General features: G+C 42.2%; 1 protein-coding gene across 2 annotated transcripts in view; it reads left to right on the top strand.

The window, feature by feature from the left end:
- The window catches only part of PDIA5 (protein disulfide isomerase family A member 5), a 102,493-nt gene that overhangs the window by 35,415 nt on the left and 43,268 nt on the right, over positions 1–23,810 (top strand). For both annotated transcript variants that reach the window (XM_065070515.1, XM_065070514.1), the window contains 6 exons: positions 488–580; positions 1,843–1,903; positions 5,735–5,802; positions 9,853–9,944; positions 10,049–10,120; positions 14,565–14,701. In XM_065070515.1, the coding sequence (XP_064926587.1) occupies positions 488–580; positions 1,843–1,903; positions 5,735–5,802; positions 9,853–9,944; positions 10,049–10,120; positions 14,565–14,701 (523 nt within the window). The remainder of the gene's footprint in view (positions 1–487; positions 581–1,842; positions 1,904–5,734; positions 5,803–9,852; positions 9,945–10,048; positions 10,121–14,564; positions 14,702–23,810) is intronic.

The following is a 23,810-nucleotide window of genomic DNA, read 5'->3' as shown; positions in this document are numbered from 1 at the left end:
TGACCAAATAAGCAGTTTGATGTTCAGGTGTGGAGTTCATTGCTCTCCAACTAGACCTGTTGGGTTCAAAGTTTACTCAGATATGGGGAAGGGCATGGGAACCTGACCTCGGCATAAGGAGAAATCTTTCCTGCTAAGCCAGGGAGTAGCTGTGGAAGTATTGCAGATCTAGTGCCGTTGAAAGAGCTGTCTGAAGGATCCTTGAAGCTATTGTCTGTGTGGTGTTCTACTTCCACACAGTTTTCCCCAGTTTTGTAGTGGAAATGGGATCTGCCAAGTTTGGATATCAGTTATGAGGAAGATACACACCCATGTATCACCTGGTTCTGCAATAGGAAATTTCTGTTCATCTGTATTACAACAGATAAGTATGTGAGCAGAAAAGCAAAGGCACTAACTGAGTGAGGTTTGCCTGACAGATTGGATTTGAGATGGGATGCCTCATGATTTCCATTCATTTTGCTTTTTTTTTCCCTGTTGATTACAGTCTATAGTGGCCTTTCTCAAGGATCCAGAAGGTGCTCCACTGTGGGAGGAGGATCCCGAAGCCAAAGATGTTGTGCATGTTGACAGTGAGAAGGTACATTAACTGGATGGATGTTCTATATGTTTTATAAATACGTGGGATGAAGGAAGTGTGTATGTTTTTGTTTACTCTTATGAAGCACCATAATTTCCTTTATTTGGAAAGGAAGTTTAAAGCACTCAAAATGTTTTATGTGACTTGACGTCGTTTGTGGATTGTGATAACTATGAAGTCTCCTGCTTCCCACCTTCCTTGCCCCTGTGTCTGGTCACGATATTAATCTGCCAGCTGCACAGCAGGTATCAGAGCATTGTGGATGGTGTGGCAGAAGAGACCTGTTTGTCTCAGCTTGCAGGATCACTGAAAGATGCAAGTAGGAGGTAAAGTGCTGCTCTTGGAACTGCAGGTTGTTAACCCTTGAGTTCCTCAGGTGCCTGAGATCATCTCAGGAAGTCTGGAGGAGAAAAAACAGGATCCAGATCTTGAGTGCTTTAACCTTGTACAGGAACTGTCCTCTCAGTCTTAAGTGGGAAAGCATCAAATACGATGAAACTACCTTAAAAAGCCAGTGTCACTACAGAGCTACCCATTACATTCTCTCTAATATAATCAGCCTGATTTTTGTGTTAGTTTTCTAGTCTATAGATTTTTAAAACTTTAATTAATTGGACTCTAGCTGGTATTTTGTAAAAGGCCTTTTCAATTTTTTAGCTTTCATTTTTAATATTAGAAATGGTTATTTTGACATTCAGTTTTTGTAGGAAGATTAATTTTTAATGTTCATCCCTCTGTACTCTATTATAAGCCTTCCAAGGGTTGCATTCAATTTGAAAACTTCATTTGGTTTTTCTATCATTCTGGTACTGAAAAACCTATCCTCCTGGCTTCTCATAGCTCCGACAAGATTACATGGTGTGGAAACCGAACTTGGTTTGTTTATTATCGAGGCTGACTTTTTGAATTAGAGTATGGCTTTTTGGATGGGTCAGGGAAGAAAAAGCTTCCAGTCAGAGATTCTGCAGTGAGGATAAACCGAGCCATGCAACGTCCACATCTCAACATTGAAGATACTGCTCTAGGATATTTAGCAGATATTTGAATCTGTAATAAATTTTGCAGTCTTCTTTCAAATTAAAATTGAGCAAGGAGAAGAAACTCAAGTTTTATCTGTTGGAAAGATGGGCCCCTCTTCCCTCCATATAAATGAGTCTATATCCTGTGAATACATATTTTTAACTATTTAAAGTTGTAACCAAAATATTAAGAGGTATGCTTGGGTATAGGTCTATTTTTGTTTTCTTTGGTTCATTCACTAGGAATTAAGGCGGCTTCTGAAGAAAGAAGACAAACCCCTTCTGATGATGTTCTATGCCCCATGTAAGTAACCCAGCATGTTCTGTCACCTTTCTCCCTTCTCCACTGAGAGATGTCGAAGTCTGAGTGGAAGCTTCACCTGTACTTCACTGATACCATCTTGACTCATCCTTATTGTTCAGCTCCTTGTGTTGTTCTGTGTGGTTGTCTGCAGTTTCCCCCTAGTTGTCCATCGCTGGTCTTGCCTCTTGTGATGGTGACTCTTGCCCATTGTTCTTTTAAGCAGCCGCTTTCTGTAATTTCTTTACCCGTTGTCCTTTCTAGATTTGCGTTGTACAAGGCAGAAACACTGTACGCTGAGTGCGTAAGTGTTAATACCTCTGTCTGAGATTGGCAAGCCCCGTGGCCTGTAAGGAGCTGTAAGTGCAAACGGGTATTGCACACCCTTTTACTTCTGCAGTTTGGACCATAGCATAAGACAAGCTGGTTCCACACAAGCAAAAGATCTCTGGAGGAGACCATGGAGTTGAAAAAAACCAATGTATTTGTTCTTCTAACTGCAGCCAGAGGGAACATTGCAGGAATAAGTGGTCAGGAATAAGGAGTATCTTTCCTAATCCATCCAGGAGTCACCCTGGGTGTTCCTACCCACATCGGCAGGAGTAACTTAAATACAAGTGGGATTTTGTGGTGGGGGCAGGAAGGAAAGAGGAGAGCACACTGGAGTAACTGCATTTCTTTTGTGACCTTGACCTTGTGTTGCTGCTATGTTGTCATTGCACTGCATGCTTGTTTCTTAATTTTGCAGATTTACAATTGCTTTTTTGTGTTTCCTGGTGACTGGGACGTGAGAGGTTTTCCAGCTCTTCAGAACAAGATAGTGTTGCCCTGGAGTTGTTGTTCAGCTGGAAAACAGGGGTGCCATGAGAACAGAATAAACATGTGACCTAAGCTAGAAAAGCCTCCCAGCGCTGCCCTGGTAGGGACATGGGTGTTAGACACCACCAGCAATTTGTTGGCTGATTCTCTTTAAAACTCTGTCCCATGGCAGCCTTACCTGGTGTTTCTCAGTGTAATTTCTCTTGTAATTACTGCCCGAAACACCATTCTGCCTTTTTAGTCTAATCTGAATACTGCCAAGATGGCCAGAATTGCCCAAGACTTAGCTTGATGCATCACTAAGAGAATGTTTTTTCTTTTAATTAAATCAGTTGCAGCTCGTGCCTTCAGACTCTGCAGCAGGATGGTCCTGCGTGGCCCGGCATGGTGTGTGGTCGTTCCCAGTCGCTGCTGCTGCCTCGGCATCAGCGGGAGGTGATACACCTGCTCTGCCTGTAAATCTCCCCTTCGGGGAGAGTTCCGCTGCAGAGTGCTTTCACAGTTTACCTGTATCATGAATAATTGTTTTCCACAACTGAGTCTTTTCTTGAAATCTGCCTTATCTAACCATTCGTTCTCTTTGAACCGTTCCCCCAGAAATCCTCATCCTTACAGTTTTTCTTCTTTTGAAGTGGCAAAACACCTGCTAGTCTTCAGTGCTGTAATACTTTTGCTGCTTTTTAAACTGCTGGGAAGGAAGCCTACTTGTAAGTCGGTGGGTTTGTTTCTTTTTTTCCTCCCCTCTGATTCTGCAATTCTTAACTCCCTCATCTTTTATTTAACACACAAGACCTTCTGACTTGGTTCTTGTCCATTTTTTTATTTTTAATTTTTTTTTGACTCCTGCTACTGGAGACAGAATGTATCCAGCAGTTGAGTTAAAATACGGGCTTTGGGCAGCTGAAGTTACTGGTTGCATACAGGTGTTACCTTTCATAAACAGGAGCAGCAAATCAAGGCTGGTCACTAAAGGAAATTCTGCTTTACTTGTAAGGGGTGAGTCTGGCACAAGAGGACACCTGAGGCTTTGTCTGGGAAGCTGTGGGGGAGGCAGCTACATTATTTCTCTGCTTTGTTGGAAACAGGGACTTTAGATTCATTGTGGCAGATTCATAGGAGATGGGCTCTTTCATTATGTACTAGTTGCAGAGGGAGATGAAAGCGACTGCAAACTTAAATGTAGTTTCTTTAATATTTCAGGAATGCTTGGTCTGGGTAAAACGCCCCAGAGCAAAGACGTGCTTTCCTTAGAAGATATTACCTGTCATTTGGAGACCATTCGCTGTACTTTTGGACCTGTATTATAGAGTCAGACAGAACTAAATATGAAAAATTAGGTATACTTACAGGCATTCAGATTTATTTGTAGTTAACTCTGTCAAAGAAGACTCCTGCAAAAGACAGTCTGGATTTGGGAAGAAAAAGGAGCTGTTTATGGTATTGAAAACAAGACTTTAAAAATGGAAGTGTTAACTAGTGGAAAACTAAAATGCATTTAATTAAGCCTCCTCTTTTGAGTCAAAATACACCAAAAAAGAACAGAGGAAAATGACTTTTTTGAGGTTACCCTTTTATGCCTGCATAAGCAGATGGCATCCTGAAGAGTATAACCCAGAAATGTGTGGGCAGGAGATGTTGTGCTGAGGTGGGCTTGAGAGCAGCAAGTTCAAGGCAGTGGCAGAGCTGGGAGCAGAAGGACGATGGGGTGATGATGGCTGGGGGGAGAAGCTGGACGTGCCTGTGCTCCAGAAGAGAGTCCAGCGAGCAGTGAGAGGTTGAAGAGGAGGAGAGAGAGATCAGTAGCTGGTGCCCCAAGGCCTGAGGCAGCTGAAGAGAGAAAAACCACAGGATCCAGAAGATGGTTATTAACAGCTCGTATCTTTTGATGTCTGTCCAGTGGTTGGGATGAAGCTGCAAGACCTTGGTTGGCCTCAAATGAGTGGTCTGTGCCCACCAAGAAATCGTCATTTTGACCAGCGCTGATTTAACAGCCTCACTGGCAATTTGAGCAGTGAGATCAAAGGTGGAAAGACCTCAGAAACAAGAAAGAGTTTCCTCTGATTAAAGGATGTTCCTCCCAGGCATGCTGATGTGATCCTAAACCACTGGCCGCAAAATCTCTTCCTCCTTTCTGGGAGATATTTTCAAAAATCTTGTCTCTTCACCAGAGTAAAAATGTTGGCTACTGTCCCATGGTGGACCCAAGAGCTTCTACAAAAAGTGTCTGAAGTGCTTGGCCGCAGCTTCCCCTTTTCCCACTGTCTGCCCTCCCACCCCTTCCCATGTGTGTGCACGTGTTTGACTTGCCAGGGGTGAGACCTGCTGCTCACAAGGTGATTTACTGCTAATCTACTTAGCACTCCAGAGCGTCATCAAACAGCTCTCAGCATGCTCCAGCTAAACATTGGTAGTCTTCCTCACTGGCCATTTGTCTTTTCCTCAGCGTGTAAAACTATTGTATCTCACAAGGGCTGTTGCTTCTTCTGAGTTATGTCTTCCCAATTAGCAGAGCACTGTTTAACTTTTGATGTCTGTTTAATGTGTTTAAGAAATGTGTCTCAAATGAATTTAAAAGACTTGTTAAGCTGGGATGAATTTAAAGTACCTCCCCACCTCCCTTAAAGACCAGAAACCCACAAAGCTTTTTGTTTGAGTTTACAAGCATGACATCTTCCATTGACTTTTGAAAAGTGAGGTTCATGTTAAGTTCCCCTCTGGGCTCAGGTGAGAGCCTGAGGAATGTAAGAAGGTGTTACTTTTCCCAAAACTGGAATGAGAAGCGAGTATGAAAATGAATAGCATGAAAAACATGCAAAAATAGCTGCATATACCAAGAAGCAATGTTCTTAGAAATTAATAATCTAATAATTATTTAGTGAAATAGAAAAGGAGTTTTGCTTTTAAAAAAATTGTATATAAAAAAAATGTAGTTTCCTATGCTTTGGCACATAGATCCTGTAGAACAGTCTAAATAGAGTTACTGGTATTTTACTTCCACAATTTCTTTTTTATCAGGGTGTGGTGTTTGTAAGAGAATGATGCCGTCTTACCAGCAGGCAGCCACAGAACTGAAGGGTAAATATGTAAGTGTGAAGATAAGATTTATATAAAATCTAAAAATATCCTTTTAACACTTAATTTTTTTTTTGAGTATTTAAAACCAGAAATACTAACTGAAGTGGGGATTTTTTAAGCAAGTCAAAACAAAACAAATGAATAAGTCTGTTCCAGATGTATTCAAGATTCTCTCTCTTGGTTTCTATTATTTTTAAAACTTTGGAGAATGAGGTGAGGTCAGTCATGGTGAGGTCAGGGTGGGTGCCCGTATGTTAATAATTAATCCACTTTTTTAGTGGAGAATCACAGCATCATGAGAAGGGGATTTTCCTATGTTAGCTACTGATCGTTCTCCTAGCCGCTAACCGTAAGTATTAATAAAATCTTATTGTTTTCCTATAGCTCTGTCAACAAAATTAGCATTCATACTGGATTTAAATGAAAGTAAGTTTTGCCTGTAATAAAATCCATTAACAGCTGTCACAATAATTTAGTTACCTGTTTGTATAAATAAGGCATATTGATCTTTCTAAGCAAGTCAAAGGTACCTCTCTAGTCAAGGTTTTATAATGTGCTTAATGTATAATTTACATGATACCAATAATACATAAGTAAGGATTGTTGTTTCATGGCTTTAGCTGGATTTAGCCTGATCCTGCCTGTTGGATCATTCACTGTCGAGTTCACAGGTTTCCTCAGGAGAGGTGAATGTGATGGGGAACGGATGAAGCACTGGTTCATCGCTAGGGCAGCTCTGGCCACTGCTGCTCGCAACCACTGAGACTGTCAAGACTCCCCCACGTTCTCCCAACTCGTTGTTTTTCAGAAGTGTTTTTTCCAAACCCTTGTTTGCTCAGGGCTGAAATGAGTGGGAGTTGTTCACGTTTATTTAGAACACAGTACAACCCTTGAAGATATTTTCAAGAGTGTTCTTGTCTAGCCAGGCAGCACTCTAATGCCATCTCCCCTCGGTGGAGGATGCGCTGTGGTCTTTGGGACAGCGCTTCTGTCTTGTATGGTGGGTACATGGTGAGGCATGGGGTGGGCAGGAATTAGGAATGTATAAACCACCTACACAGGTAATACCAGAGAGTGGGCATGCCGCGGAGTGCTTCATTCTCCTGCAATTATTCCTTCCTTGTCCCTGTGCAGTTTGTTTTATTAAATTCAGACTGGTGAATTGAAAGTCCAGATCTGTTCTAGTTTGATGATTTCCTTCCTCACATGGAAATGGTTTCTGTAGATCTGGGCTGATCCTGCACAGCTGAGTGATGGGGCTGCAGGGCAGTGCTGAGCCTGGCAGTGCCTGTGCGCGGTGCAGCTCAGGTCAGGGCTGCTTGTTGCGCTGGAGTGGTTTTAGCTCAGGATCAGTTCAGAGGGAAGACCAGCTACACCACTGCTACCCGCATCTTTAACAAAAATCAGTCTCTTTGTCTAAATTTGACCTAATTAGCTTCCTGAGTGGAATGTGTACCCAGTTTGCTATTTCTGAAGTCAGTTGTGCTGTACCCATCATAAATTATCCATGAGGAACCTTAGAGCGATGTTGACCTCCAGATCAGACTTTGGTGGAGAGTTTATGGTTGGTTTGGATGAGCTAAAGGTTTGGCCTTTAATCTGACCTGTCATTAGCTGTCAGGATGTGCCGGGCTCAAAAGCTATTATTGCTGTTATATAGCAGGAAAATGAAATACAGCATTGCCTATTTAATGGGTCATAAAAAATAAAAGAATGAACTGCATCTGTCACTGGTTGCTGTGTTCTCTTGGGACTGGTTATTTCCTGTCCCAGTCCTGTTACTGACTTTAAACTGAAAGATGGTAGATTTAGATTAGATATAAGGAAGAAATTCTTTGCCTTGAGGGTGGTGAGGCACTGGAACAGGCTGCCCAGGAAGTTGTGGATGCCCCATCCCTGGAAGTGTTCAAGGCCAGATTGGACGGGGCTTTGAGTGACATGGTATAGTGGAAAGTGTCCCTGCTCTTGGCAAGGGGGTTAGAACTAGGTGATCTTTAATGTTCCTTCCAACCCAAACCCTTCTACCAGTCTATAAGACATGGCCAGCTAGGAGAGGTTCAGAGTTGGTTTAGGTTATAGGTAGCTTGGTGGAGAGCAGATAAGTGTTGGAATATGTCAAATGTCACTGCAGAGGTGAAGGGAATAAACCGATCTTTGTGTCTGCTGTGGCTATTACAAGAGGTAATGGGCTTAAATTAAGGCCGGGGTCATTTTGCTAAAAGCAAATAAGGTAAACATCTGGCAGGAGCAGCTTAGGTATAGAGGGAAGATCCTGGCTTTGGGTGGTAAGTGTGTTTTGATGGTCCCCAACAGCCTGATATTACATAATTCTGTGATAATAGGCCAACTCAAGCTGTTACATTTTTCATTAAAAATGAATCCCATTGTAATAGGCTTTTTGCTAATTATGTTTCATATGATGTATGAACACGAGAATGAATCCAAGTTATTGACCTGTATCAACCAGTGCAGCCTGGGTGGACACAGTGAAATTGTAGCAGAGTATCTCGCATGGCCAGCAACACCCATTTAAAATCTGGGGAATCCTCTGAAAGTTCAAGGCAAATGTGAAATCTGGTTGACTGGTATTTATGAGGGAATTAATGAATGAACGTGGTTCTCTCTTTATAAAGCAACCACTCTGTCCTGATCCTCTTGCATTTACTTACATCAAGTGGTGACATAGGGGATGAGGGAAGGGAAGAATTTGGTCTAGGTAATCTTGTATGAATTAAGTCAATCTGGTTGTTGGAACTACAAGGAAAATTCAAAGTAAGAGACTTGGCCAGCGAGGGTAAACCCTATTTCTGTACCCTGCTCAATTAGCTTCCCTTCATAATTTCTCAGTATAGGGGAGAGAAAACCAAGTATTTTTTTTTTGGTGACTTTCCAGCACTTTCTTAGAAAAAGTTGACCTTCAAATGAGGATTTTCTGCTCTAAGATTTATTTCATGCTGTCGCTGAGCACATTTGGTTGGTCTGTGCAGTTTGCTGCAGTCAGGAACCTGGCATTAAATTCTGATGTGATATTTCAGCTGGAAGGAGAAAAATCCTGGTTTTGGAGCGGGGAGAAGGAGGGTTTGGATTAAGACCCTGCTGCTAACATGATTTAAGCCATCAGTGTCATTATACTAAGCTAATCATTAAGTGGTATCTCAGCAACTCACTGGTTGAAGGTTTGACAGCAGAATGACCTCTGTATGAATCCCACACCCACAGAAACTCAAAATCAGTCCCGTCTTCAAATTTTCAAGTCAGAAATTTTTGGAAGACAATTGGACAGAGCATGGGATAAGTCACAGGAGCCCTGAGCCTGAAGCTTTGGGTGAAGGGCTCTTGAGGTGGAGGATGGGTTGGGATAGATGTGAGGAAAGGGAAGGAGAGGCTTTTTGTTTCACTTGCCAGTCTGAAAAGCTACTGTGCTTCTGTGCCCCTTGTTTAATATCTGTAGGACAAGGTTAATTCTTAGCTCTCATTTTACCCCACCACTTAAGTTAGTTAACATACTGAAAGCATATGAATACCATGTGGTGTTTCCTGGGCTCATGGAAATAGGGCACATTTTACTTTCGCATCAAAGTAATGCTGATTTTGCCTTGTCATTTAGTAAGTACGTTTTTGAACTGGGTGCTTGGTTGGTTAGAGCTTCTGGACTTAGTGGAGGTTGTAACTTAATTGCTGGAGTAGAAACCAGAGAGATGAGGGTGGAACTTCCTGTGTCCCAGCTAGAGTTTGGGTGCAAACTAAGCCACATCCTTGCAGAAGAAGGAAAAAACATCTAGTTAGGCTTGTAGCTTAAAATCGAAATACACAAAGAAGAACACATGTAGTGGGACTGAGATAAGTCCCTTTACGTATTTCTGTTAGTGGGTGAATAAAAAGAAACAGAGACACTTCCAGAGCAAGGAGGAGGTGACAAGCAGATTGGCTTACAGCAATATGAATGAAATCAGAATCTGCACAGAGCTTAGTTGTTTTTACTTAATTCTTTACAAAAAGTTGTAGTGTGTTCCTGCTGTATTGTAAAAATCAATATGATTATACTCTGTCTTTTTCAGGTTCTTGCGGGGATGAATGTTTATTCTGCTGAATTTGAAAGAATAAAGGAAGAATACAATGTCCGGGGATATCCCACAATCTGCTATTTTGAGTCAGTTACGTTTTGCTACTACTTTAGAAATCATACACTCAACTATAATTGCATGTTGTTATCTTCCAGGGCAAGGACTAAACTTTGTTTTGTTACTTTGACAGGAAAGGAAAGTTCCTGTTCCACTTTGAGAACTATGGTGCTACTGCAGCGGATATAGCAGAGTGGCTGAAAAAGTAAGGCATTGAACTTCATGCGCTTTTATGTACTCTTCATTATTTACAGAATGTAATGGTTTAGGAATAGCCATTTCTCCCTCATTCCCTCCGCTTGGAAGAGCAAACAAAACTACCCTGCTGAGATTGGCTAAACTAGTACAGAGAGGTTGCCTAATCTTTGGTTTTTAGCATGCATGCCTTGTGTTTTACAACTGCATTTCGTCTGTAATAGGAAACTGTGGATCAACATATATACAGATACACAGATCTCAGCTTTGTTAAAAATGCCAAAATAAATTTCCAGGGATCTTGAGTACCTGAACACTAATACCTTGCAAAACGTCTAATTTTGTTGTTTTATTAAAAATGTATATACCAAGCACACGGTTCTCATTGGTTCTGGAGCCTTTAGAGTGTGTTGCGGAGATCAAGGCACCCTGGATTGCTAGTCATTTTTACAGTGTCTGTGTCTCCTGTCATGACATGAAGTGGTGTTGAAAGCATCTTGTTCTATGTAAAGAGAGCTATTTGCAGTCATAAATATTTTGGGGAGTGAATAAGCCTACAGGACTGGCAGTTGAGAGAGAGGCAGTAAAAGCGTGTGAGTGTGTGTGTTTAGTTGCCTTTCGGCTGGTGCAAATCAGCACATCGTCAGTGAAGCTGATAGAGCAGCTGGAGAGAGCCGAGAATCTGGTGATGGAGAAATGCTGTTAGCAGGCAGCCTCGGCTCTTGGGCATGATATCGTTTTTGTAACCCTCCCTTGTTTGTGGCAGCCACGGAAATAATCTTGAAATGAAGTTAATAAAAGGAAACAAATGCATGGGAAGGAACAGTTGCAAACTATTGTGATAATATGGCTTAGCAAAATTGGCTCAGAGTAAGTGTTTCACCGTACCAGTGGGGCTGTGTTGGGGACATGCACATGGTTGCAGGCAGCCCAGGGTCTTCAGCAGTGGTGGGTGCTTCAGGATTGGGAACTCAGGAATGAAGCGACAGCAGCGTCCCCTGTTAGCATCAGAAGGGACAAACACTGCAGGTGAGTATTGCCTGGTGGGTCAAAGAGGAGGAATTTAGCCATAGTCTTTAAGCCTCATTTAGTCCATTAAGCCTTCAGATCCCAATGATCAAGATGGCAACACTAGCAATGCTGAGGAGATGATCAGCGCTTGGAGCAAGGATGTGACTTAATCACCTGCACTTTATTGTGCTTTTCAGTGTTGCAAGGATGTGGTTATCTCTTGGCTACCACATGTGAAACATTAGATGTTGGAGGTGGGTTTTTTTCTCCTGTCTGCCCACATAATATCCAGATAATCCCTGTAATATGCAGGGCCTTTATATCAGTGCTGTGACAGCAAGTGAACACAGCTACTGGAGGCAAAGCAGAACAGCTGCAAGCTCTTTCCAATGGTAATCTCTGCTAACAAGCCACTGTGGGCTTTGGCTGATATTTCAGCAGTCCAGAGCTAAAGACAGCTGTTTGTCCTCACTTAGTGTATGCTTATTAGTTTCCCTAAAGATGGCCTGAGCAGTAGCCTTCTTGCCCCTGTTTTGTATAAGTACGACTTTTAAGGAGATGATGCATACTTAAATTTTGCCAGTAATTGATGTTGCAATTAAAACTGTATACGGGGTAAATCTTCGACATGCGTAATATTACATTACTCTGAGGAATCTGCAGTACAAGTAGTCAGGTGGTATAGCAAGGGCTTTAGGAAAGCCAAAGAGTGCAGTTAAATATCTGCAGGGTGTATAGGCTATATTTCAGAGTAGTATAATATTAAAATCGTATCAGGAATTTGCTCTGAGGCAAAATGTTGCTCTGCAGAGTGGGGGCAGAGCAGTGCAAGGGTGTACCTGGCTGCCCATGGTGAGGAAATCCAGTGCGTTTTTGTGCTGTGCATGCATGTGCTGTCATCACAGATTCCTGAAAGAGAATCCAGCAGACATTGAGCTATACAAAATGACCTATTTTTTGTGGACACTGTGTACACACTGCAGAAAAGCAACCTTTTCTCTTTACCCCTTCTCTGTTTTTTCCCTTTAAATCTTACTTGTGAAGTGCTGAAAGTGGTTCATCTATGCTATTTTTTGGGGGGAGGACATGATATAAATTAATGAAGTTAGAAATATTTAAATTACTGAAAGAATGTTTTGCATGTTGATTTTCTTGGAACAAGAGGTGCTAGTTGGGAGGACTCTGGCACCTTTCTTTTGCTACTTATTGTAGGTGATTCTTCTTCCTTCCGTGTGCTGATGTGTCAGTCTTACATTTATTTAACCTCTCTTATCTTCTTAATGGCTACTATCTGATGGGGTTTCAGATGTTTTCATGAGGCAATAGAAAGAAACCATCATACAGCCTTACTCCAACACACAGCATTATTAACATGAAGAGATGCTATCTCGTACGTACCACAACTCTTTTATTTTTTCTTTTGTTTTCTTTTTTATTTTTTTTTGATCTGACACACAGCTGTAGCAGCCTAGATGGGATGCAAGCCAGACAGCTTCTTGCTGCCTTCAATAGCTGCTTAGTTTGTCTTGCTGCTTTTATGGACTCCTCTTGGGCCCTTCCTTAGCGGCAGCTACTCAGTTTAATCAAGAACTTCTTCTCTGTTCTTAATTGAATTAGCTCTTGATAACTCTTCCACACTTCTGTCATCCTATTTTTTTGTCTTCAGGCATTGGATGTGCCTTGTCTCACTTTTAAATGACAATTTAGATTTTGCTCGCTGCTTCCTCCAGGCCTTGAGGTGCTTCTTACCAGCTCCTGTGTAGGCTTATTAGCATGCACAGCATTTTAAAGTGGGCCGTTGGAATAAACATCCTGTGCCCTGCTTTACTAATTCCTTCCTGAAATAGGTCATGCCAGGCCCTGCTAAACACAGCGTTCTGCCAGTGCTTTGGAGCTGCTGTGTCCATGTTCATCATGCTCTGCCTGCTCAGCCCCTTCCAAATTCAGTAAGTGTCATGGTGTTTTCTGGAAAGCCTTCGCTCTGCCAGGGTACCTGCAGATTATTACTCTCTAACAAGCTGAGCAATGAGCAAACTGATTGTCTGCTGAGCTTTTAGAGAGTGAACTTGTGGATGGGGACCTGCCTCTTTCTCCCTCTTGGCTGCTTAGCTGAGTGCAGCTCTGATCTTTGTTTTCATGTTTGTTTCTAGATTAGTTTATCATATAAGCAGCAGCAGAGGTGTGCATCAGAGTTTTGCATGGATTGCTTAATATTCTTGGATCATACCCATTGCTTATATCAACAGAATTTGTTATCTGAATCTGTGTCTCTCTCTACCACTTTTTTTATCAAACTAGGCTTTCAGCCTAGAAATGAGTAAGGCAGGATAAATGAGTTGTCATCCATTTGCCATTCCTTGTTCCAGGCAGCTAACACAATAATACATTTTAATCAAAAATAGTAAATCTGCTTTTACTAGAGATGGGGTCACATCCAGACCTGTATTTTGCCAAAGAATTTGTGGAACTGTGGGGGGGGGGGGGCGTTTGGAACTCATTACTACAACTGGCAAGGATAAAATAGCTTCAAAGTCTGGCTCCAAATGTTCGTATGTTTGGGTGTCCTTTATGCGAACACTGCTTTAGCAAATAAAATGTCAATTAGCATAGTTTAGTTCACATCTGCCAAATTCTCTTTTTAATGTGCATTCATAAAAGCCGAGAACAATTGGTTAGTGGGATGATGAGCACTGAACTGATCCAGAGGAGCCTGGATTCGGTTTCCACATTTGTCACAGTGTCTTTGAGCAGCCTCTCTGGCTCTGATCCATCAAAGATGGTTAAACTCACGTGCAGTCATAGTGAAGTCGGTAGAACATGTCGCTTATCTTTTAGGTTAAGCATGCAGTTGAGTAGCTTTGCTGAATTAGGCCTACGAGCCTGCTGCGAGTGAGGACATAACGATGCTTCCCCAGGTCACAGGGTTGTTCAGGGTAAAACCGTCTATTCCTGGGGAAACGGTCTGTGTAACTGCGCCTCCTTCTTTCTCTGTCAGCCCTAATCACACTGTCAGTATTCAAGGTGACTGGTTAGATGCGCTGTTTCTGCTCGCTGCTTTTTTCTTTCATTTGCAATGGCTCCTGTGAACTACCAAGTGTGAATGCTGTGAGAAAGGCAGCATCGTGCTGAGCAGGGTAAAAGGGTAGCAGCAGATGCATCTGATTTCTATAATGTAATAACCAAGCAGTCTGGTTATCTTCTTGCTTCATCCCCTACCATACCTGATCTGTCCTTATGCGGATTTCTTTATTCCTCCTCCAGTTTTATCTGAGTTTCAGTGCTCATGAGTTTTGGGTGGGTGCAATTACGGAAGCTGTTCAGCAGGGCTAGTGTGTCATGCATGTATGGACATTGGCCCCAAGTGTTTGCTTGCAGTCCAACTTGCCAGACTGCCTGCTTGGCCCCAGAGAGCTTCTTTTCAGCTGTGTCTGTTTGTCTTGTAGCCCACAGGCACCTCAGCCACAGGCTCCGGAGACCCCCTGGGCAGATGAAGAAAATGTAGTTTATCACCTGACTGATGAGGACTTCGACAAGTTTCTAAAAGATCATTCATCTGTGCTAGTGATGTTCCATGCACCATGTGAGTTTGTTTTTGTTCTATTTTGTACCCTGCGCCAAGTGCTTGCTAGCAAAATCAATGATGATCTTCTGTGGAGGTTTCACAGAGCCTTGAACTCAAAATTCAGGCTTTTCTTGTTTGTGATTTTTAAATACACAAGGCATGAAATGTTTGTGAAGTTGCTGACTTCGAGTATAGGACAGAAATGTGCTGATGGAAGAGATACTTTGTAGGCCGAGTCAAAACATAACTGAAGAATGTAATGAAGCTTAGATGGTCTGAGGACTCATCACTTTACAGCATGATTTCCCATTTTCAGCTTGTCTTCTGTGTTGTTTGCTCTCAAAGCAGAACTGTGGTTGATTGAGAAACTCAGCGTGAGAACCATGAGCTCCTGAGTCCTGGTTCACGGCTGCTGAATGTGTCATTTTGAGCATTTTCACTCCTCTGCTGTAGTTAGTTCTCAGGCAACGTAAGGGGTGACGGTTATTACATATTGTGCTGAAGTATGGTAAAACTTGATCTAAGTTCAGAAAGTCTCCAGGACTTTTGAAAACTAATGCAGAGCTGGTAGTGATACTACTTACTGTTAGACTGAGAATGCATGGGGATGCTTTTTTTCGTGACTCGATGTTTTATCTTGAGCAATAAAATGCAGTGGGCTGCCCAGAGATGTTGCCTTTAGAAAACTGTTCCAGTTACATCGTCCCCCTGTATGATGCAGGTGGAAGAGTGTGTTAATCACTCTTTTCTCTTAGGATGCAAGTTGTTTCAGCTACATAGCTGGTTCTAGCAATTCTTTGTGTCTGCGATGGAAGGTTCAGGCTCAAATCTGCGATGCTGGGTGATACACAGCTTCTGTTTCCTCTTGTTGCTGTGCTGGCAGTTGCACTTGGGTGAGATGTTAATTTTCATGGGCACAGTTTGAAGGTCAGGGCTCTGGAGGCAGGCTGTGTGCTCACAGCTGAACAACGGAGGGTCTTGGCACGCAAATCCTGCTTCCTTCTAAGCCAGCAGGAGTTAGCTCCAAAATGCCTTTTTTGAAGGTCTGCTCATAAGACTCATTTGAAAAACATACCGTAATGAATTTCCTTTGCCCGATTAAGTGTCTAGGGATTTGATCCACGGAAACAGGTGACTGGCTGCTGTTTTGTTGCTGTGTTCACTGGATTATTTGTACTAATGAAAGTGGGACCGGAGATTAACGCCTGGTCTGAAAACCAAAACACAAGTGGCAGAACTGATGAAGCCTGGTTTGCTCAGGAGTTATCCTTTGTTACCCAAATCCTTCCTTCCCCAGATTTCCCTGCACCCTGGCGTGCAGGCGGCAGCACAGGCTGCTGCTCTTCAGGCTGGACGCTGGCTGCTTTGGCTGCCAAACAGAAATGCAACTGATGAATTTCCCTCTCAGTACACAATGGTTAGGGCTAAGTGTCCTCTCTAGCCCCAGATTTTTCTGTATTTACAGAGGTTCAGTCATAGTTGAAAGCTTTGCCATTTTTTGAGTTTGTAAATGGGCAAAGGAGTCCACTCATGTATTTGTGAGGGGGAGGAGCAAGAAGAAATCTATGGTTGGCCCTACAAACTGTATTCCTTTAGGAAGTCAGATTAAAAATAGATGAACACACAGCTGCAATCAAATTTTATAGTAAATTCAAGTTAGTTATAAATCCAAACAGGGTTCTCTTCAGTTTTGGTTTTTATTAAATACTTTCTAAAGCACAAATAATACAGTTTTAGGGGTAACAATATTGTGTGACCTATTTGGAGATGAGGGGCAATTCCAGCTATGTACGTTTTGTACTAAGGGGCATTCTGTGCTAAGTTACAGCAGTACTTTGACAAATGCTGTTTTAAAAGTAAATCAAATGCCTGCATCAGGCTGTTGCAGTCTCCTGATAACATGTTCCAGCTGCTCAGAATTGGGATAAAGAATGTTCCTTGACAGAATAACTTCATTTGAAATACAACTTGAGTATTTGCGGCATTTTATTTACATTCAGGTGTGGTATGCTTACGTGCAGAATCCAGCTTGTACATGTGTAAAAGATCAGGGTTTGTAAGAATCCTCTCTGGGCATCCTCAGCAGAGAGTGTTAAGCTTGCAAACTAATTAATGACAGGCAACTACCATAAACAGTTATCTCCATGATTAAAAGATCTTGTCCTAGCTCTTCTTAAATGTGCCAATGGAGCCACCTTATGAATATTAAAAGACAAATGACTCCAGTAAAAGAAGCAGTAAAAACGGAGGACATCTTCCTTGTTTTAACCTTGGCGAGCTTAGATAGAAAAAAAATGTTGAAACAGATGTACAAAATTAGGCCCAGAACTCAGGATATACTTCTGTGTAACTAAGAATAAGCAAGGGGATTTCAACACTGACCTGGAATTAGCAAGTACTTAAAACCCTGTGTCACCATGCAGCATACACGTGACTTGGAGTTCTTCTAGCATACTATCAATCTTGTGTTCCTGAGAAGTTATTTTACTAGAGGGAGAATTATTTCAATGATGCTTTATTTACACAGTCAGATGACCAATTCATTAATAGAGTGTAGTATTAAAAGTTGTGTGGGGAACTGGAAGCTTTTTATCTGCACCTCAGGTGCTGAAGATAGAGCTGAACCAAACACATCCCTGGTAAATCCCTGTGAACTGCAGAATTAGGCACTGTGATTAATGTGTCCAGTTGGGTCTCCATGCCTGTGGCTACTAATGATGGTTCCTGAAGACCGCACTATAATTATTTACAATCAGTTGCACTTACTAGCCCAATTAAAGGCATCACAGCATTTTGTGTTAAGTGCAGCCCAGGATAACCAGGTTGCACTAGAGCAGCTACCTATGATTTAAACACGTCAGGAAGGTCTGCAGTGTGCAACTGGCACCTCTTGCTATCAGAGACCTTATACCTTTTCTGCAATAATTTAGCACAACTGTTGAGGTGAAGATGTGCTGCTTTGAGACGTTACTGCCGGCCCTGAGAAACATGAGCGTGGGTGAGCAGGATGAGTTTATCCTGCTTTCGTTTTGCAGGTCACTAGGGACACAAACCAGGATTTTTAACCTTCTGAAACTCCTTTGTAAAGCCCTTAAGAGGATGTTGAATAAATCTGAATATTTAGCGTAGGTAAACAGAGACCCAAGTAGCCAGGAGTCTGAAGACATTCTCCCTCCCCAGCCATCTGCAAAGGATGCACAGCCTTGTGCTCCTTATTCAAGCATTTTGCTGAAATGTCACAATTGCTGCTGGCAAGCATAGAGTTATCCTGGGTGTATCCAGACCAGAGTCTTGCAGATGTCTGAAGTGGGTTTTTTTCTATGTATTGCTGTTGTACCCAGAAATTTCAGCTATGGACTGAGATCTCCTGCACTATACAAAAGAACACACAAATGGCCCTTTCCCACAAAGGATTTGGGGTTTTTGCTTGGGTTGATCATATTTGCTAACACGAGATATTGCAGTTACGTTAGAGGGCCTCTTGCTGAGTGTGTAACAGAAGGTGCATTGCACCAACCAAAGCTATTTCTGTACCATAATGTAAATAAAGGCACCCATACAGCTTATGATAGTGTTCTGTTAGCAGTGAGAATAAAGACTCCACGCCTGTATGTGCTTTTTGATATCTGTGCCTACAGCTGATCCATTTATTTAGATGCCCAAGATGACAGCTGGGTTCTGAATGTCTCTAAATATGGGTTATGCTGCCAGTCAAGTGTTGTTAAATGCTTTAGTGACATGTGGACTCTCTGGGACTTAAAATGCTACTAAGTCGCTTGAGCACAAAAAAGCACCCTGTATGTGTTTTCGATTTTCCCATCAAACTGTTTGTGTCAAATGCAATTTTAAAAATAATTCTGTCCAAAATATTTGCCAAATTAGTGCAGGTTGCGATCTTTCTGATTTGGTTTTGTCAAAGGAATAAAAACCTCACTAATTTCCCTTTCTGCATTTTTCCCAACATTTTTCTCCAAAGCACATCTGAGAGTCTTGCACAAAATAAACCTTCCCAAGCTGCTGCTAAGTCAATTCATATGCTACTGAAGGGTGTTTAAAGTCTAGGGTTGAAATTGAAGTCAATTCAGAAACATGTTCTTCAAAGTGTCTGCTTCTCATGCACAGGAGTTACTTTCCATTACATTTTGTTAACACAAAGGACGCTGCTAACATTTTAAAGCATATCTTTTCCTGCAGCCTTATCGAGAATAAAGTCCTGGTGCCACCAGGAGCTGTAGCCTCTCCAGGTACATTCAGCAAACACAGATCTGAGTAGTCCCTGTTGCTAATGAGGGTGATCGTCAGTCACTTCTGATATTTGCTTGGAGTTGCTTTTCCCCCAGTTATTCCCCACAACAAAGTCCGTGGTCCAGTCCTGATGCCACAGGTAACAAAGGGCAAAAAGTGCTTTGGCTGTACTGTTAGTGTGAGTGTGCGTTTGCTTTTTAAAGGGTTAAACTATTAAGACATTTTTCCTGCAATGTGTCTTCCTTGTACATGAGCTTAAATTCATGTTAAACCCGTCTTCTTCCCAGCATGCTTCCTTCTACAGAGACTTCATATAAGCTGTAGTTCCAGGACTTAAAGTTGAAAAACAATGTCAGTACCCTTTGTGGGCATTGGAACCATCACAGTTTCCTCCCTTGATAAGGAGGGAAGGCAGGGAAAATGCAGCGCCTTGGTTTTTTTTTTTCCTTAATTTGTTCTTGGAAACTGCTTTGGAGATGTAGCCCTGATATACCTTTTCCTGCTCCCCCCTGCAATGGGAGGGCAAAAATACGTCTCGAGATGATAAAATGCACTGTAGTTTTGATGTGTTGTTGTTGAAATGTCCATGAAATTCCTTTCCTGTCCTCAGATATTTTCTCTCCCTTTATAAGCCTGGCTGATAAATTACACAGTTGATGCTTTCCAAAGCCAACTATTCAGCTTTGCAAGTTTTTAATTGCATGGGGAGCTGTTTTATCAATTTAGCTTTGAAAAACAGCTTTTCACACCCTTCCCTCCTCCTTCTGGTGCATTAAAACCCAAAGCCAGCCAATTAGCCCAATACAAGATGAAGGCCTCCAGCTTCTAACCAAGCAGTGGACTTGGATCTCTCCCTGTTGGTGCATCATCATTGGCTTCAGTGGACTTGTTTTTGCTTCTTACCACTGCATGTGGTGAGATTAGGATGCAGGAATCCATTGCTCGCTTTAAATACAAAGTAAAGTGAACCCAAAATGAGCTCACAAAATCAAATCTGTTTTTTTCAAACTGGGTTTTATACTATAAATAAATAAGTTTCCCTTTCAGACGCTGACTGGTTCCTTATGAAAGCAAACTGCCATGGCAGTAGCGCCGATTGGTGTGTCTATTGGCAGCCCCAGCAGAGAGGCCATGAGTTGAAAAGGCTGAAGAGCTAATTTACTGTGCAGCCTGAACAAAATAGCCATTCCAGCACAGGTCAGCAGCAGCCTAACATTGGCAGCCTGTGATAAATAAAATCTGAAGGTTTTCCATGCTAATTCATTATTCCATCAAGTTTTAGTTTGTTTTTTTTTTGTTTCGTTGGTTTTTTTAAATGTAAACCAATCCAGTTGCACCAGTTAACTGGAGGTTAAAGGCCCGTGGGTTATCCAAATAACAAGCAGCACTGAATGTGGATGGAAATACCTTCTATTTTTTATTTGTCACTATCTTATCTGACATTTGTGATTTTTAAAATAAAATGTTGGCTGTGTTCAGTGGCTACATAGAGAGCTTTTGACATCTGCCTTCACATGTTCAGCCTCTAGGATAAGGACAAACAGTAGGTAGCTGGGAAGTGGTTCTTGTTAGACCTGTGCTAGGAACCACCTTTAATTTATTTGACATCACCTACTGGTAGCTCTTTGTGAGGGGCTTCTGCTTTTCTCTGCTGATGGTATCAGTTTAGTTCAAATGGAAAATACTCTTTCATCACAAAAGGTCTGCCTTCGGGCCTCAGCCTTGGCACCAGCCAAACTGGGTGTTTAGAAGAGAAGCCGTGCATCTGACTGGTGTCCTCACAGGGAGGTGTCAGCAGCAGCACTAACAGCATCTGCTCCAGCATCCCTCTGTGTGTGCACTCAGCTATTTGCAGTTGTATGACGTTGATTAGTCCTTGGTCAAAGATAACTCTTGTTGAATGTCAGAAGCTGCAGAGAAGAGCTGTGTTTCCAGGGTGCACTTTAGCTGTGTGAGACAGCAGGGAGTTGGAAGCTGAAAGCTTGGCAGGATGTAGCCCTCCGTCAAGGGTTTGCTTTAGAGCTTCCTGAAAGGTCTTTATAAGCTTTGACAATCCAACCTCACGAATGAACTCTGCTTTTTAAATTGGACTTTCCATGTGGGCACTACTTCAGGAACAATTGTGCCCATTACCTAGTGATGGTGTTGTCAAAGAAGAAAACAAAGGCAAGCAGCTTGGCACTGCCTTGGCTGCAGCCTGCAAGGATTACTGGAAGGTTGAAGTGTGTATTTGTGTGTTTGGAAGCTTGGCAGATGCCATATCCATGTGATACAGCTGTGTGTACTAGCCTATGGGACAATATACAAGGTGACATGCATGTGTCAGGGCGCTTGTTGTGAGCTCAGTCCTGTTCCTACTAGACCCCACAACAATGTTCTCCTTGCTCTTAGAGTAATTAGAGAAAGCTTTGAACAAGGCAAACTTTCTGGGCCGTTATGCAGGTCATAGGCAGTACCTGGCTCTGTTGGGTTTCATGGTGAAGCGGTGCAGGTGTCAGGAGGAGCTGTTGCAGTGTCCTGATCACTGAAAGGTTGAGTTGTTGTGCAAGGGCAACTGGGTGATGATTGAGGCTGTTTAAGAATCCAGACAGATAGGTGAAGAGATCTGCTTCAGTTTCAGCATCATGTTTCTTGACTTCACATCCTTTAGGTGCCCAACCTTAATGTTGCCTTAATGCATTTTTAATGGAATGTATAGTAAAATGTTTCCCTGGACAAGCATAAATTGTGCCAACTTTCTGTTCCTTGGATGTGCTTTTTAGCTGTATGTTACTGGCAGGCTACTGGAACAGATACATTTTTCATATCAACCAGTTAGAAACAGGTGTATTCTTGGCTCCTGAATCTGCTTCCACTGAAGTGAGCAAGTTATTATCACTGTTGATATCAGAGAGAGGTGGACTGGGACACTCAGACTAGGTTCATCAATATTTAAAAGTATGTAAGTCTACAACAGGATGTTGCTTGGTATTTTATCTATTTGAATATCACAAAAAATCACGGGGAGTGTAAACAGTTCACTGCAATGACCTGCCTGTGCAATGACCTGCCTCATTAAACTAATTACAGCAGTGACTTTCAGTGCAGATTTAGTCACACATTAAAACAGGAGTTCTTGAAAATGCAGCAAACCAGGAAAATACAGAACCTGACATGAGTTTTTTCCTCTAATGACCATCCCACTTATGCCTCTTTAGGGTTTAAAAATAAAAATGAATATGGGTTTTTAGTGGTACTTAATATAAACAGGAATGTGGAGAGTATAAAAATCCTATTAACTAGCTTGTGCAGTGAAACTTTATAGGATACCTAATGAAAAGGGCGAGGACAGTAATGACGGAGTCCATTGTCTCTTTTGTGTTGATCTTTTGTTACTAGAGCACTCAGTTCATATAAGAAGGTTGTCTTTTTGAAGCAGTTTGTGCTCTTTGAGCAGGGTAAAGTCATAAAAAATGACGGTCCAGTGATAAAAGCGACAGCTTTGGCCTGGAGATGTGAAAGTTTAGTTCCTTGCCTTGCTTTGATTTGTACAGTCGTGACTAAGTTGCTAAATATTTGTCTCAGTTTCTGATCTGTGAAATGGAGATAACATTTCACCTTGTGTGAGAGTTTTATGTAGTGAGCCATGTCCAGACTGTGAGATGCTCTGGTATTGCAAGAATTGGGGTAGGGAAGGCGTATCCTAACTGCACGTTGCAAAGACTTGATTGACACAAAGGAAGGAGGACAATGCCTTTGGGGTTCACTGGCTTGTGGCAGGCGATCAGGCTTTTGACCCCCAAAGTTAGGAAATGCCACCTGCCATCAGTCGCGTACGCAGCTTGGACAAGATTAATCACAGCGAGAGCCAACGACTTGCGGGCTGGTTATGGGGACTTGAAGGGAGGAGCTGTGGCTTGCTCTGGTTCAGCTTCACAACAGAAAAAGTAGCGAAAACCAGAGTTTTGGGGCATTTGTGGCTGCTTTGCCTTTGGTCTGGATCTTGACTTGCTCTTTGCCATGGTGCTGTGCTGGGGACATGGTGTGAACGTTGAACAACTTACTTGCTATCTATTGTGCATATTTGGAGCAGTATGCAGGGCAGTAGGAAAGCAGGGAAGAAAGGCGCTGAACTGTAGATACTTGGCTTTTGTGAAATGTGGGGCATTTGTTCAAAATGCATCGCTGTATGCTCGCCTCCAATGGGGAGCAATTAGTTTCTCCACTAAAGAAGACATTTGCAAAGGCTATTCCAATCAGAAAAAAAAGATCTTCCTGTGAATGTGTGGCAGGTGGTGTGAAGGGAACATTAGTTTCTTCGGGGATTTGCTGCCTCATTTCTCGCATTACTGTTGCCTTCCCTCTCTCCTAAAAAGTCCTTACCAACTAACTGAGACTGTTGCAAACGAGCAGCTATGGCTGCCCAAGAGCCAAGGGGCAGCTGAGAGGTGGCAGCTAAGGGAGACTTGCCCCATTTTCCACTCCTCTGACTGTGTTATAGATCATTTAGCTATTCAGGGTTGTCTTTTTAAAGGACTTCTGTAATTTTCTGGCTGTTTTTATCCGGTGAAAGTCCTCACCTGGGTGTGCCGAGGGGGTGACTGCCCTCCTGCAAGCCTGACCCTGGCGTATGTATAAGCCCTTAACGCTCTCGTGGTAAGTTCTGATAGGAGTGAAGCATAACTTATTTTTATAGATTTATTTTGCTTGTCTCTAATGATGGGTTAACAGTAGGAATTAGCTTTAAGAATTAAGTACCAGGTTTATTTCTTCTGAAATAAATTAATTTCCTTGCCTGGATAGCTTAATATATGGTGCAGGGCTCTCATTTGGAAAGTGCCTTACAGTATCTCTGCTACTTGAATCATTACCAGTAGGGTTTTCATTATCAAGTTTATCTTCC

Source organism: Columba livia, chromosome 7 (assembly GCF_036013475.1).
Source record: "Columba livia isolate bColLiv1 breed racing homer chromosome 7, bColLiv1.pat.W.v2, whole genome shotgun sequence".
NCBI classification, from domain to species: domain Eukaryota; kingdom Metazoa; phylum Chordata; class Aves; order Columbiformes; family Columbidae; genus Columba; species Columba livia.
This window is presented reverse-complemented; position numbering and strand designations above follow the sequence as displayed.